The sequence below is a fragment of the Macaca fascicularis genome, chromosome 3 (genome assembly GCF_037993035.2).
Source record: "Macaca fascicularis isolate 582-1 chromosome 3, T2T-MFA8v1.1".
Classification (NCBI taxonomy): Eukaryota; Metazoa; Chordata; class Mammalia; order Primates; family Cercopithecidae; genus Macaca; species Macaca fascicularis.
The window spans coordinates 171,523,765-171,537,979 of NC_088377.1; the positions used below are offsets into that span (position 1 = coordinate 171,523,765).

Here is a 14,215-nt window from a genome sequence, read left to right on the forward strand (position 1 = left end):
CTTCGTCCACCGATAAAACCACCTAGACAGCCTCCACCTGGCTTCGTCCACCGATAAAACCACCTAGACAGCCTCCACCTGGCTTCGTCCACCGATAAAACCACCTAGACAGCCTCCACCTGGCTTCGTCCACCGATAAAACCACCTAGACAGCCTCCACCTGGCTTCGTCCACCGATAAAACCACCTAGACAGCCTCCACCTGGCTTCGTCCACCGATAAAACCACCTAGACAGCCTCCACCTGGCTTCGTCCACCGATAAAACCACCTAGACAGCCTCCACCTGGCTTCGTCCACTGATAAAAGATTGGTGTAGGAGAGATTTTACCTTTTAAAAGCTAAGACTGAAAAATGACCAATTTAAAATCTGACATGCATGAAAGAAAAGACTGCCCTTTAGATTAAAACGAGTTACGCAATTCATGATCGTGTCCTGGTTTGGGCAACTCAGATGTAAACAATGTATTTGGAACAATCAGGAATTTTGAATATAGACTAGGTAGTATTAGATGATATTCAGGGATTATTATTATTATTATTTCGAGGCAGAGTTTCGCTCTTTGCCCAGGCTGGAGTGCAATGACACGATCTCGGCTCACCGCAACCTCTGCCTCCCAGGTTCAAGCGATTCTCCTGCCTTAGCCTACCGAGTAGCTGGGATTATAGGCATGCGCCAACACACCCAGCTAATTTTGTATTTTTAGTAGAGATGGGGTTTCTCCATTTTGGTCAGGCTGGTCTTGAACTCCTGACCCCAGGTGATCTGCCCCCTTTATTTTTTTTGAGACAGAGTCTCCCTCTGTTGGCCAGGCTGGAGTGCAATGGTGTGATAGCTCACTGTAACCTCCACCTCCCGGGTTCAAGCGATTCTCCTGCCTCAGCCTTCTAAGTAGCTGGGATTAGAGGTGTGCACCACCACATCTGGCTAATTTTTGTATTTTTAGTAGAGACAGGGTTTCACCACGTTGGCCAGGCTGATCTTGAACTCCTGACCTCAGGTGATCTGCCCACCTTGGCCTCCCAAAGTGCTGGGATTACAGGCGTGAGCCACCACGCCCGGTTGTATTATTAATTTTTGTTGGGTGTAATATGTAGGAGAAAAGATATATATATATATATATATAAAATGAGACGGAGTCTCGCTCCGTCACCCAGGCTGGAGTACACTGAATGATCTCGGCTCGCTGTAGCTTCTACCTCCTGGGTTCAAATGATTCTCCTGCCTCAGCCTCTCCAGTAGCTGGGACTCCAGGCACCTGTCACCACGCCCGGCTAATTTTTGTATTTTTAGTAAAGATGGGGTTTCACCATGTTAGCTAGGCTGGTCTTGAATTGCTGACCTCAAGTGATCCACCCGCCTTGGCCTCCCAAAGTGCTAGATTACAGACGTGAGCTACCACACCTGGCCTAGGTTCTATTTTTTAGAGATTAAACTGTGAGTAAAATATTATGTCTGTTATTTTCTTTAAAATACTTCAGTACAAAAGTATAAAATAAAACAATCTCAGTGACTAAAAACATGGCATATCAGAAAATAATCACTTTCTAGCCTTTGCTAGGTCATGGTTACTCTATCAGTGGGCAGTTCAGGGTCAACCTTCTCTACCACAAAAACTGATGATCCCCCAAAAGCAGTGATTCTTGGGGAAGCCCAACTGCGGGAGTCATGCATTCAATGGCACATGGAGAGGGGTCTCTTCTGAAGTGTCTTCCTCCCCATTACACTGTTTTATTCTGTTACCATCAAAGCAAGGAGAAAATTATCAGCTTACCATTCACTATAACATACCAGGAAATTTCCTGGTGGCATAATGAAAATCATCTTGCTTTTTTGGTTTAGGGAAGATTATACCTCCTTGACTGGAATCACAAATTTTAGGCTTCGCAGCCAATCTGAAAATCAAAAGTCGAATGTTCCACTGACGTTGTCTCCGGCCCACAAGGCAAGGGGGAAAACAGTTCTCCAACAAGGAGAATCTTAGCAAATATTTTATTAATACACGCTGTCATACTCCTGGGATAGAAGAGTCCTCAGAACACCACCCCACACTGAAGATGCTGAAATGGGTGGTCAGGTCCTTAGTCCTCCTTCTGGTCTGTTAACCCCGCACTCCTTCAACAGAATCAGGCTTGCTGCCCTTACCCTGTCCACATCCCTGAAAGGAAACGGGTCTCCCTCAGCCAGATGCAGACCGTTGACACTCCCTGCCTTTGCTATGGCAGGGGCTCCTTAGGATTAACCCGGAACAGGAAAAACTTAGCGTCAGCTGACCAAAAGGAACTCAGCCTTAATGTTTCCAAAAGTCACTCGCGTTCCAACTCTCTCCAGGAAGGGGCTAGAATATCTTCAGGATGAGCATAGAGATTCCCACTGCCGAAATATTCGGAATACTTTCCTTGATTTCTCAGAGAGACTCTGTAGGCAGAAAAGCTTATTATTAGTGATTAGGTTCTTTGATAGAGACAAAGGATAAATCATTTGTCCCCCAATGATCTGGATATGTCTAGGACTGAGTAAAAATTCACTTTGTAGTATGCTATATATAATGTATACCTAAAGTCAGACTAAAGATCGAGGGGCTGATGTTCTACTGTCAGACTCCTGTTAACACACTCTGAGCCTCTAAGACACGGCACGTATCCTCCCGTCAGGCATCTGTGTCTGTCCTCATCTTTGTACTTGTGGATGACACTTCTGACTTGCCGTTACTGCATGACATGTTTTGCACTGGTTTTTCATTCATGATGCTGAATTGGCCCTAGTTCATTATTTCTTGTGAATAAGCATTTATACTTATGTGATGCCTAGCTGAGGTTAACAGTATAAACCAAGGCCAAGTAATAAAAACAGAGTTGAATGACCCCTGTGAGTTTAAGCTCTGGCCTTGGTCTTCACAGCTTTATGTTTTAGCCAGCAGTGCTAGTAATAGGAAGAATCTCACTGCCATCTGATTATGCCAATGAAGTACTCTGAGATTCTGAGAAATGGTGGTAAAGGGAGACAAAGTAATTCCTTAGGGGACAAAAGCTCTTGGTGAATCAGAACACTTGGTTCTGTCTGCCTTTGAGCGTCACAATAAAGAGCAAATGTTCCACGCAGAAAGGGCTTCAGTGAGAGTGCAAAGAATGTCCAGCAAGATGATCCACAGTTACCTCCAGTCTCTCATATGACATGTTCAATGTCGCCCAGGCTGGAGTGCTGTGGTGCGATCTCGGCTCACCGCAACCTCCGACTCCCTGGTCCAAGCGATTCTCCTGCCTCAGCCTCCTGAGTAGCTGGGATTACAGGCATGTGCCACCATGCCCTGCTAATTTTTGTATTTTTAGTAGAGATGGAATTTCACCATGTTGGCCAGGATGGTCTCGATCTCCTGACCTCGTGATCTGCCTTCCTCGGCCTCCCAAAGTGCTGGGATTACAGGCATGAGCCACCACGCCCGGCCCACTTTCACTTTCAGTTTTAAAAAAATCTATCCTCTTTGAGGATGTTTCAATAAGTTCCAGGAGGAAAAAGTTTGAACTCTTACTAATGACTGAGGGAAATTTAGTTAATAGAATGACAAAGTTGAAAGAAACATGAGTTGAAAAAATAGTATACACATTTTTCTTTTTTTTGAAAGGGAGTCTCACTGTGTTGCCCAGGCTGGAGTGTAGTAGCGCGACCCTGGCTCACTGCAGCCTCCACCTCCCGATTCTCCTGCCTCAGCCTCTGTAGTAGCTGGGACTACAGGTGCATGCCAACAGGCCTGCCTAATTTTTGTATTTTCAGTAGAGACGGGGTTTTGCCATGTTCGCCAGGCTGGTCTCGAACTCCTGACCTCAGGTGACCCCCTGCCTCAGAGTCCCAAAGTGCTGGGATCACAGGCATGAGCCACTGCACCTGGCCTTGGTATATACTTTTTTTTCAAACATCAGGATCCTTTACCACACCGTCTCATTAAGCTTTCTAGCATCCAGTCGCAGCAGCTGTCAGAAGGTTAAAAGACACTACCCACAAAAAAGACAAAAAAAGATCTTAAAAGTCCTGGAATCCAGGGCCAATTATGAGGCCAACTTTTCCCACTACAAAACAAAAACAAAACCCCATGGGCTTTCTTTTTCATATGGCAGTGAGAGAGAGGAGTCTTATTGAAAACTGCCAATGTACTAGTTTCTGAAGATCTAGGTAGAGAAATGCAGATTTTTTTTTTTTCCTGTGAAAACTTGGAAAACCTTCACCTGCATATTTACTGAGGGTACTAATATACATTTATTTTTATTATTATTTTTTTTGAGACAGAGTCTCTCTCTGAAGCCCAGGCTGGAGTGCAATGGCACGATCTCGGCTCACTGCAACCTCCGCCTCCTGGGTTCAAGTGATTCTCCAGCCTCAGCCTCCCAAGTAGCTGGGATTATAGGTGCCTGCCACCACACCCGGCTCATTTTTTTTTTTTATATTTTTAGTAGAGACGGGGTTTCACCATGTTGGCCAGGCTGGTCTCAAACTCTTGACCTCAGGTGATCCATTCACCTTGGCCTCCCAAAGTGCTAGGACTACAGGTGTGAGCCACCACGCCGCCATGCATTGTTGGACTTTTAGCATTACAATAGTTCCCTCCAGTGGAATCCTGTAACCCTAGAAAACCATGAATCTAGGAGTGCTGCTTGTAAATATCTGCTGACAAGTATTTTACTTTGTCCTTGAAAGTTATACAGGTCAGAAATTGTTACAAGCTACAAGGAAAATCTGGGAGTGAGCCAGCCAAGGAGAGAACCCAGTTTTCATGATTCTGTATTGCCCAGCCTATCACTTCCAATCTTTAAACAGAGCAAACACTTGACTTTTCTTCTCAGTTGTCACCCACATTTGTAACCCATAGCAGTCATGGCTGCAATGGCTAGCAGAGTCACAGTCTGGGCTGTAGAACAGAGTAATGTGCCCGGCGTGTGGAATGAAACCATCATTTTGGTGTCAGAGCCCAGTGCTCCAAACAGCTAAGTTAACTGGCCAGGCTCCAAGTGCAAGTGATAGCAACTGAAAGAAAAAGCAGCTGTCTGCAACATGAGGCCGGAGCAGCTGCCTATTCATCTATTTCTGTTTCTGTACTCCTTTTCTACTTGGAGTCATTTTATTTAGGAGAACAAAATAATTTATCAGAACTTGATGGAATGCCATATGCTAAACTGCAGAAAGACGAACCGGTTCTATGCCTATTCCCTAGGACTAAAGCAGAATGAGTCTAACTTGATGTGTAAGCTGGGCATGGTGGCTCATGTCTGTAATCCCAGCACTTTGGGAGGCCGAGGCCGGTGGATAACCTGAGGTCAGGAGTTTGAGACCAGCCTGGCCAACATGGCGAAACCCCATCTATTAAAAAATACAAAATTAGCCAGGCATGGTGGCAGGCACCTGTAATCCCAGCTACTTGGGAAGCTAAGGCAGGAGAATTGCTTGAACCCAGGAGACGGAGGTTGTAGTGAGCTGAGATCGCACCATTGGACTCCAGCCTGAGCAAGAACGAAACTCCATCTCAGAAAACAAACAAACAAACAAACAAACCCAAATAACTTGATGTATGGGAGCTGAAGGCAGGCAGGGTGCTAATTACAGGACCAGCCTCTGCTCCTCCTCCTATACACAGCAAGTGCTGCCCACACACAGGCAATGGCTTATCTCACCATGGAGTCCGTTTCAGCTGGCTGGCTAGACTGTTTGTGGGCCAAGAGGATGGTCAGCACTGCTTTCCAGCCTGGCTCTACTGGGGCGCTGGCATCTGGTTCAGTTCCACCATTCTCCCTGCTTTCTTTGCCGAGTGTGATATTCACCCAAGGGCACCAGTCTCTATGCTGAGAGGTGGGATCAAAGAAGCTTCGGGAAGATGTGTCCTGAGGAAGGAGAAAAAGAAATAGCATTCATGGGTAGACGCTAGGTAAGTTCAGGGAGACACTGCTACTAGTCATTAAGTCCAGAATCTCACAACTAACTATACTTCGAGTGTTTATGCTCTCCTTTAAACTTTGCCTATACATTTTCCTCGCATTTTCTTTATTTTTTTTCACTCCTTTTGTGTTAAACAAGCTACACTTTATCACAAGGGATAAGGGATACCCAACCCCCAGGCCATGGATAGGTACCAGGTCGCACAGCAGGAGGTGAGCAGCAGGCAGGCAAGCAAAGCTTCATCTGAATTTACAGCCGCTCCCCATTGTTTGCATTACCACCTGGGCTCTGCCTCCTGTCAGATCAGCAGTGGCATTAGATTCTCACAGGAACAGGAACCCTACTGTGAAGTGCACATGTGGGGGATCTAGACTTCGGGCTCCTTATGAGAGTCTGACACCTGATGTCTGTCACTGTTTCCCATCACCCCCAGATGAGATCATCTAGTTGCAGGAAAACAAGCTCAGGGTTCCCAGTGATTCTATATTATGGTGAGTTGTATAATTATTTCATTATACATTACAATATAATAATAATAGAAATAAAGTACACAATACATGTAATGTGCTTACATCATCCCAAAACCATCCTCCCAACCCTGGTCCGTGGAAAAATGGTCTTCCACGAAAACGGTCCCTGGTGCCAAAAAGGTTGGGGACCACTGCCATATCAGGTTTGTCCCTGTATCACACTGCTGTTCCATTTGCCTGAAATATCTATTATTTCTCCAGAATCCACCCCAAAGGAGCAAAAAGGAGCAAAAAACATGACTGACATTTTTCCCCTTTGGTCACCCAACTTTAAACTTATTCACAGGGTCTACTTTTTGCACTGGACCATGGAAGGGCTCATGCCTGCTTCTCCGTGCTGCCCAGGGAAAGCCCAACATGCTGTTTCTGCTCAGCCACTGCTACATGCGCGGTGGACTCACCGAACTGCTGGAGGAGCAGAGGCGAGCTCGTTTGGCTTTCCGCAGAGGGCTAGATGGTACCTCCAGGCCAGGGGTGTCTCCTGTTCCCATGCTTCGGGTCACTGGGCGACTTCTGGTGGTGGGGCTAGCAGCCTCTGGCTCAGGACGGTCAACAGGACTGGAAGAGTCCCAGCTCCGAGTTCGAGAGACAATGGGACCAGGGCTCTTTTCAGCCTGAAGGAAAGGGGAGATAATGGAATTACACAAATGATATTAATGATACTTCTTTCTTTAATCTTCTTCTTTTTGAGACAGAATCTCGCTTTGTTTCCAAGGCTGGAGTGCAGTGAGGCGATCTTGGCTCACTACAACCTCTGCCTCCCAAGTTCAAGTGATTCTCCTGCCTCAGCCTCCCAAGTAGCTGGGATTACAGGCGCCCACCACCACCCCTGGCTAATTTTTGCATTTTTGGTAGAGACGGGGTTTCACCATGTTGGCTAGGCTGGTCTCGAACTCCTGACCTCAAGTGATCCACCTGCCTCAGTCTCCCAAAGTGCTGGGATTACAGGCGTGAGCCACCGGGTCTGGCTGAATTTAGCTTCTCCATTAGTGAACAGAAACACTACGTGATATTGTGACCAATGTAGTGGGAAGTGAAGCCTATCCACCTAAATTAATTTCCAACTTTCTACCAATAATACTTTTTTTTTTTTTTTTTTGAGACGGAGTCTTGCTCTGTCGCCAGGGCTGGAGTGCAGTGGCCGGATCTTGGCTCACTGCAAGCTCCGCCTCCCGGGTTTACGCCATTCTCCTGCCTCAGCCTCCCGAGTAGCTGGGACCACAGGCGCCCGCCACCTCGCCCAGCTAGTTTTTTTTTTTTTGTATTTTTTAGTAGAGACGGTGTTTCACCGTGTTAGCCAGGATGGTCTCGATCTCCTGACCTCGTGCTCCGCCCGTCTCGGCCTCCCAAAGTGCTGGGATTACAGGCTTGAGCCACCGCGCCCGGCCTTTTTTTTTTTTTTTTTTTTGAGACGGAGACTTGCTCTGTCGCCTGGGCTGGAGTGCGGTGGCCGGATCTCAGCTCACTGCAAGCTCCGCCTCCCGGGTTCACGCCATTCTCCTGCCTCAGCCACCGGAGTAGCTGGGACTACAGGCGCCCGCCTAGTTTTCTGTATTTTTTTAGTAGAGATGGGGTTTCACTGTGTTAGCCAGGATGGTCTCGATCTCCTGACCTTGTGATCCGCCCGTCTCGGCCTCCCAAAGTGCTGGGATTACAGGCTTGAGCCACCGCGCCCGGCCTACCAATAACACTTTTGCCAAGAATGTTGTTTAAAAGTCCACCCCAAACAAGCTAAGTGCATACCTGCTCTGAGCCTGGGGAGAAAGTGGCATCCTGGCTCCGCGTCATCATCCTCCGAGGAGATTCAGGCACCAGAGGTAAGCGCTCTGGTCGCCCCTCAAGGCCTGGGATCGGGGAGCTGGTCAGGCCAAAGGATGCATCCAGGTCAGTCATGGATGATTCAATCTGCTGGAAGCCCCAGAGCCCCACCTTCCTCATACACTGCGAACATGTTATCAGGGAAAGCTGCATGGGTTCCAAAGAGGAACTAGATAGGAATGAAAAAAAAAGAGAATTTTCTCAAAGTGTAACATTTCCAAATGACTAAGTGTAATGTCTCGCAAGTATGCTTTATCTCATCCAATTTCTGGAACAGTCCAGTGGACAGGGAACCATGGCCTGTCAGAGCCTCTGTGCTCCAATCTCAGGACCCCAGCTTCATACTTCATCATCTCTCATGTATTTCCCATAGAAAGACCTAGGGTTCTTATTGTGCTCTTTATGGTAAGACTGTTTTGCAGGCATGTTTTAAAAGTTTCTCGGCCAGGTGTGGTGGCTCATGCCTGCAATCCCAGCACTTTGGGAGGCCACGATGGGTGGATCACCTGCGGTCCTGAGGTCGGGAGTTTGAGACCAGCCTGACCACCAACAACAACGAAAAGGTTTCTCCTGTCCTTCTTTTTTTTTTTTTTTTGAGATAGAGTTTACTCGTTGCCCAGGCTGGAGTGCAATGGTACGATCTCGGCTCACTGCAACCTCTGCCTCCCAGGTTCAAGTGATTCTCCTGCCCCAGCCTCCTGAGTAGCTGGGATTACAGGCACCTGCCACCATGCCCGGCTAATTTTTGTATTTTTAGTAGAGATGCGGTTTCACCATGTTGGCCAGGTGAGCCACTGTACCCGCCTCTCTTGTCCCTCTTAAAGTCTTTTCCCTTTAGACGAAAAACATTCCTTAATCTACCAAAGAGAGCATATTTAAAATAAATCAAGATTTATTTATTGTCAGAACCAATCTGACTTTAAATATGCTCTCTTTGGTAGATTAAGGATAGTGGGAGTCTATGCCAAATTGAACAGCTGGAATGGAAATAGCAACACGGGGGCCTAGAAGACTCCAGCTGGTGTTTCCTATGGTAGTTTTCATCAATTAAGTGGATTTTTCTTCCTTTCTAAAAATAGAAAAGAACTTCCTTTCTATTTTTCCTTCTTAAAAATAGAAAAGAGCTTATTTTCTTTCTATTTTTAGAAAGGAGGTTCACTGTTTATAGAACACAAATTCCCAGTCGAGAAGCAACCGTACAATAAACAAAGTTCAGTTGTGAACACCAAGAATTCCTGAATTCCAGTTCTGGTTTTGTTACTAATTCTTATTATCCATTCTCCACGCTGCCATCCCCCACCCAGTTTCTCTTTGTCTCTTTTTCTCACGGGAAACACCATGTGATTCCTAAATGCGATAAGTGACTGACATATACAAGTGTAATGCTGTTGTCATGGCTCATGTCTCCGGGCAAAATTCGCTGACTCACCTACATGCCCAGCCACACACAGAGAGAATACAGGCAGTGACGTGGACTTGGATGTCTGAGCCTAATTTGATTGTAGTTTTTCTCTCATCAGTTCGGTGATCAAGTTCATCTTCAAGCAGGTGCAGGAGAAGACTGAGCTTGTCTTCTGTCAAGCACTACAAGGGAGCCAAGTAAAAAACTTCGTTTCAACTACCATAAAAAGAAAAATCACACATTATAACATACCTAGATAGTACAAGCGGAAAATCAGGAAGGAAATTACAAACATGAAGACAGTTCTCTTCACAGAGAACAAATACTTCCAGGACAGGGATATAGTATCACACAGAAGCTTTCTGAATTGCCCTGAATCTGCTGACTGAGAAAGACGGAATCTCCCTGGAACTGCCAAAACTCTTGTTAGTACTAAATTGTTTTCAATTTATCAGCTGCAGATTTTCCCTGAAACCTGCAAACTTCAAACCCAAATAGTGAAAACAAATTGCTGCTTATGTCTTAGCCTGATGCTAAATTTACTTAAACATTAAAGAAAAAAAAATTTTAGAGATAGGGTCTCACTATGTTGCCATGCTGGTCTTGAACTCCTGAGCTCAAGCAATCTTCCCACCTCAGCCTACTGAGTAGCTGGGACTACAGGCGTGCATCACCATGCCCCAGGCTCTAAATTTACTTTTTGATGGAACGACAAAGCTTGTTAGACTTTATTTTTGTTCTAAGAAAAATAAGGAACTATGACCAGGTGAAAAAAAATTGCCTTGGCTTGGGACAGGGTTATATTCATAATAAGCATCAGAGGTTAACAGTTTCAGTCGCTGGCCATACCACCCTGAATGTGCCCAATCTCGTCTGATCTCAGCAGCTAAGCAGGGTCAGTCCTGGTTAGTACTTGGAGGGGAGTTTGGGAAGTTAACAATTTGATGCTAAAACCCGTACCACTCTCTTAATTTGAAGAGGCTACTATTTCCTACAGTAAAGCTTGTCTTCATGGAGTACCCATAGGGTGATTAAATGGAACAGTAAATATTCAGTTTCAAAGTACAGATTGACTAGAGCGTTTACTTTATTTCATTTTTGAGACGGAGTTTCGCTCTTGTTACCCAGGCTGGAGTGCAATAGTGTGATCTCGGCTCACTGCAACCTCTGTCTCCCAGGTTCAAGCAATTCTCCTGTCTTAGCCTCCTGAGTAGCTGGGACTACAGGCACAAACCACCATGCCCAGCTAATTTTTTGTATTTTTAGTAGAGACTGGGTTTCACCATGTTGGCCAGGCTGGGCTCGAACTCCTGACCTCAGATGATCCGCCTGCCTCAGCCTCCCAAAGTGCTGGGATTACAGGCATGAGCCACCGTGCCCAGGCTGACTACAGCATTTAAACGTTTCTACTCACAAGGAGAAAGGAGTTTGTACTTTCTTTGAAAAATGATATGCAATAAACCATATGCAGTCACATTTCAGTATTTTCTGTTAAATAGTTTAAGTAGGCTGGGTGAGCTGGCTCATGCCTGTAATCCCAGCACTTTGGGAGGCTGAGGTGGGTGGATCATCTGAGGTGAGGAGTTCAAGAACAGCCTGACCAACATGGTGAAACCCCATCTCTACTAAAAATACAAAAATTAGCCGGGTGTGGTGGCAGACACCTGTAATCCCAGCTACTCAGGAGGCTGACAGGAGAATCGCTTGGACCTGGGAGGCGGAGGGTGCAGTGAGCAAAGATTACACCATTGCACTCCAGCCTGGATGACAGAAAGAGACTCGGTCTCAAAATAATAATAATAATTTAAGTAATAAATCAAGATAAAATAGAATTTATGGGCAGCATATATTCAGAGCAAACTTGAATCTATGCTTCCAGGTTATAGCCCTAAAACTTGGTCCAAATAAACTCTCTGCTTATATACGTATATGTTAAATTGAATCCATGCCATTTAAAAAACCATACCTAAACATTCAAATGGAACTCTCAACAGTCACCTTCCTGGTGGAGACTGAAACAGTGAGCTGAGAGATAGACAAGCAGTTCTCTTCACAGCAATTGCATCTTCTTGTCATTAAAAGAAATGCTTCAGGTATAAATACTGGCAACAACTGGAAGCCATTGCAGCCTAGTCAGGAAAAACTCACCATAGTTTTCAAGTCCTCCGGCCTTAGGGAAGGAAGCTGGAGGTCCAAGTGACAAAGGCTTTGAAAACGATCTAGGAATTCACTAACAAGAATAGCAGGCTCATCCAGGGGCAACATCCCAAATCGGTCTGTGGAAAAAGTAAACTGGAAGATTGTATTGGTATAAACTGTAAAAAATAAAAAACACAGCTGGGCACGGTGGCTCATGCCTGTAATCCCAGCACTTTGGGAGGCTGAGGCAGGTGGATCACCTGAAGTCAGGAGTTCAAGACCACCCTGGCCAAGATGGTGAAACCCCCATCTCTACTAAAAATACAAAAAATTAGCCAGGCATGGCAGTGCACGCCTGTAATCCCAGCTACTTGGGAGGCTGAGATAGGAGAATCACTTGAACCCAGGAGGCGGAGGTTGCAATGAGGCTGAGATTGCGCCACTGCACTCCAGCCTGGGCAACAGAGCAAGACTCTTGTCTCAAAAAAAAATAATAATAAAATAAAATAAAATAAAATAAATAAACATGTATTAAATGACTGAGGAAATGTAGTAAAATTGATGAGCTATTTGATGGTGTCAGGAAATTACTGATTTTCATTTTGATGGGGCTGTAATGATACTACTGAGACTACGTTTAAAAAGTAGAATCCCTATCTTTTATATCTTGAAATATTTACAGATAAAATGGCATAATATGTGAGACTGAACTTCAAAACAACGCAGAGGGGCAGGGTGTTAGGTGTTAGGAATACAGAAGAAACAAGATCGGCCATGAGTTGATCATTGCTGAAGTTGAGTGATGGGGTTTTATTATTTATACTATTCCGTGTGCTTCTGTGTATGTTTGAAATTGTTACCTTAAGAAGGAGAAAACAAAACAGAGTTAGTAAAGATGGAGACTTAAATAGGCGAAAGGGCTTAAAGAACCATCATTTTGTAACAGCTACCAAGTTATAATTTACTGTGAGCTAAGAATGAAAAAAGTGGCATGTTCCTAAAGTCTACACCAGAGATACAAAAAGGCTCACATTATAAGGTGAAGCATTAACTGGGTACCAGAGTAAATAAAGTATACAATTAAGAATTCTACTGGTAATACCTAAGTTGGAAAAGAATCTGTCTGAAATCTAAGCAGTGTGGAAACTGATTATATACTATAGTATAATTATCTCTGGCATTACCCAATTCATCTACTGCATATTTGGTATACTGGTACAAAGGCAAATGATGAGTGCGGAAAGGCCTTGCTAAGCTACTTCTTAAAAAGGTCAGTCTAGTAGGCCTAGAATGATAAGTAGAAACTACACTGAATCAGCTTCCCCCCCCCCCCCCCAAGACAGAGTTTTTGCTGTCGCCCAGGCTGGAGTGCAATGGTGCGATCTTGGCTCACTGCAACTTCTGCCTCCCAGGTTCAAGCAATTCTCTTGCCTCAGTCTCCCGAGTAGCATGGGTTACAGGCGCCTGCCACCATGCGTGGCTAATTTTTATATTTTTAATAGAGATGGGGTTTCACCATGTTGGCCAGGCTGATCTTGAACTCTTGGCCTCAGGTGATCCACCCGCCTCGGCCTCCCAAAGTACTGAGATTACAGGCATAATTCACCACACCCAGCCCTGAATCAGCTTTAATAAAGAATTAAAACACATACTGGAAGAGATTTCATAGGAAAAGTGAAGAAAGAACATGTCATCCTAACCTGATCATCTAAAAAGTAGGAAGCCACTCAACTCACTGGTCTTTTCTCAGCCTCAAATTAACATTTAGTTGCTCAACAGCACTATAAGGCAGCCCCATAGGCTACAAAGATGAGACACACATTCAACATCCTTAAGTTACTCATAATCTAATATGGAAGCCAGACATGCAATGTGATTACAGTGTGATAAGTGTTATCACAACAGTAAAGAGAGACCATTATAAGAGTGTACAATAGGGATACAGCAGATACTGTTAGCTGTTCACCCAGCTATCTCCTGCTCCTGCCTTGCTAGCAGAAGCAAGGTTTTGTTTGGTGTCTTGTCTTTCCCATAGGGTAAATTCCTGACTTGTCTCTACCAATCCCAACAGCAGCGTTTTCCTTAACAGTGACCCATTTAGGAAGGGGTATTTGATCCAGTCGTGGTCAACAGACAGGAAAGGTAGTGGGCTGGAGGGATTCTGTGACTATGTGAAGGCTAGATGGTGTTTGCACATGATTCTTCAAACTGCTGCCTTGAGAGGAACTAGTTTTAGAACAAGATGCTTCTTGCAAGGACTGGGTCCTTAGTGCTATGTCTGAGCCAATAAATTTACCAACCCTGCAGGAATCCTAAAAAATTATTTTATTTTTTGAGACAGTCTTGCTCCATTGCCCAGGCTGTAGTGCAGGGGCATGACCTTGGCTCACTGCAACCTCCACCTCC

General features: G+C 45.1%; 1 protein-coding gene across 9 annotated transcripts in view; it reads right to left on the minus strand.

Annotated features, from left to right (window-relative positions):
• Positions 1 to 1,976: 1,976 nt before the first annotated feature.
• ZC3HC1 (zinc finger C3HC-type containing 1) overlaps positions 1,977 to 14,215 on the minus strand; it is a 35,271-nt gene continuing 23,032 nt past the window's right edge. For 3 of the 9 annotated variants that reach the window (XM_074035977.1, XM_005550757.3, XM_074035976.1), the window contains 6 exons: positions 11,819 to 11,946; positions 9,698 to 9,852; positions 8,194 to 8,437; positions 6,852 to 7,064; positions 5,659 to 5,865; positions 1,977 to 2,416 (listed from right to left, as the gene is read on the minus strand). In XM_074035977.1, coding sequence (XP_073892078.1) covers positions 2,348 to 2,416; positions 5,659 to 5,865; positions 6,852 to 7,064; positions 8,194 to 8,437; positions 9,698 to 9,852; positions 11,819 to 11,946 — 1,016 coding nt within the window. In that variant the 3' untranslated portion in view covers positions 1,977 to 2,347. Of the gene's footprint in view, positions 2,417 to 5,658; positions 5,866 to 6,851; positions 7,065 to 8,193; positions 8,438 to 9,697; positions 9,853 to 11,818; positions 11,963 to 14,215 lie in introns of all 9 variants that reach the window. The other 6 variants (XM_074035982.1, XM_074035980.1, XM_074035981.1 and 3 more) reach the window with 3 other exon arrangements.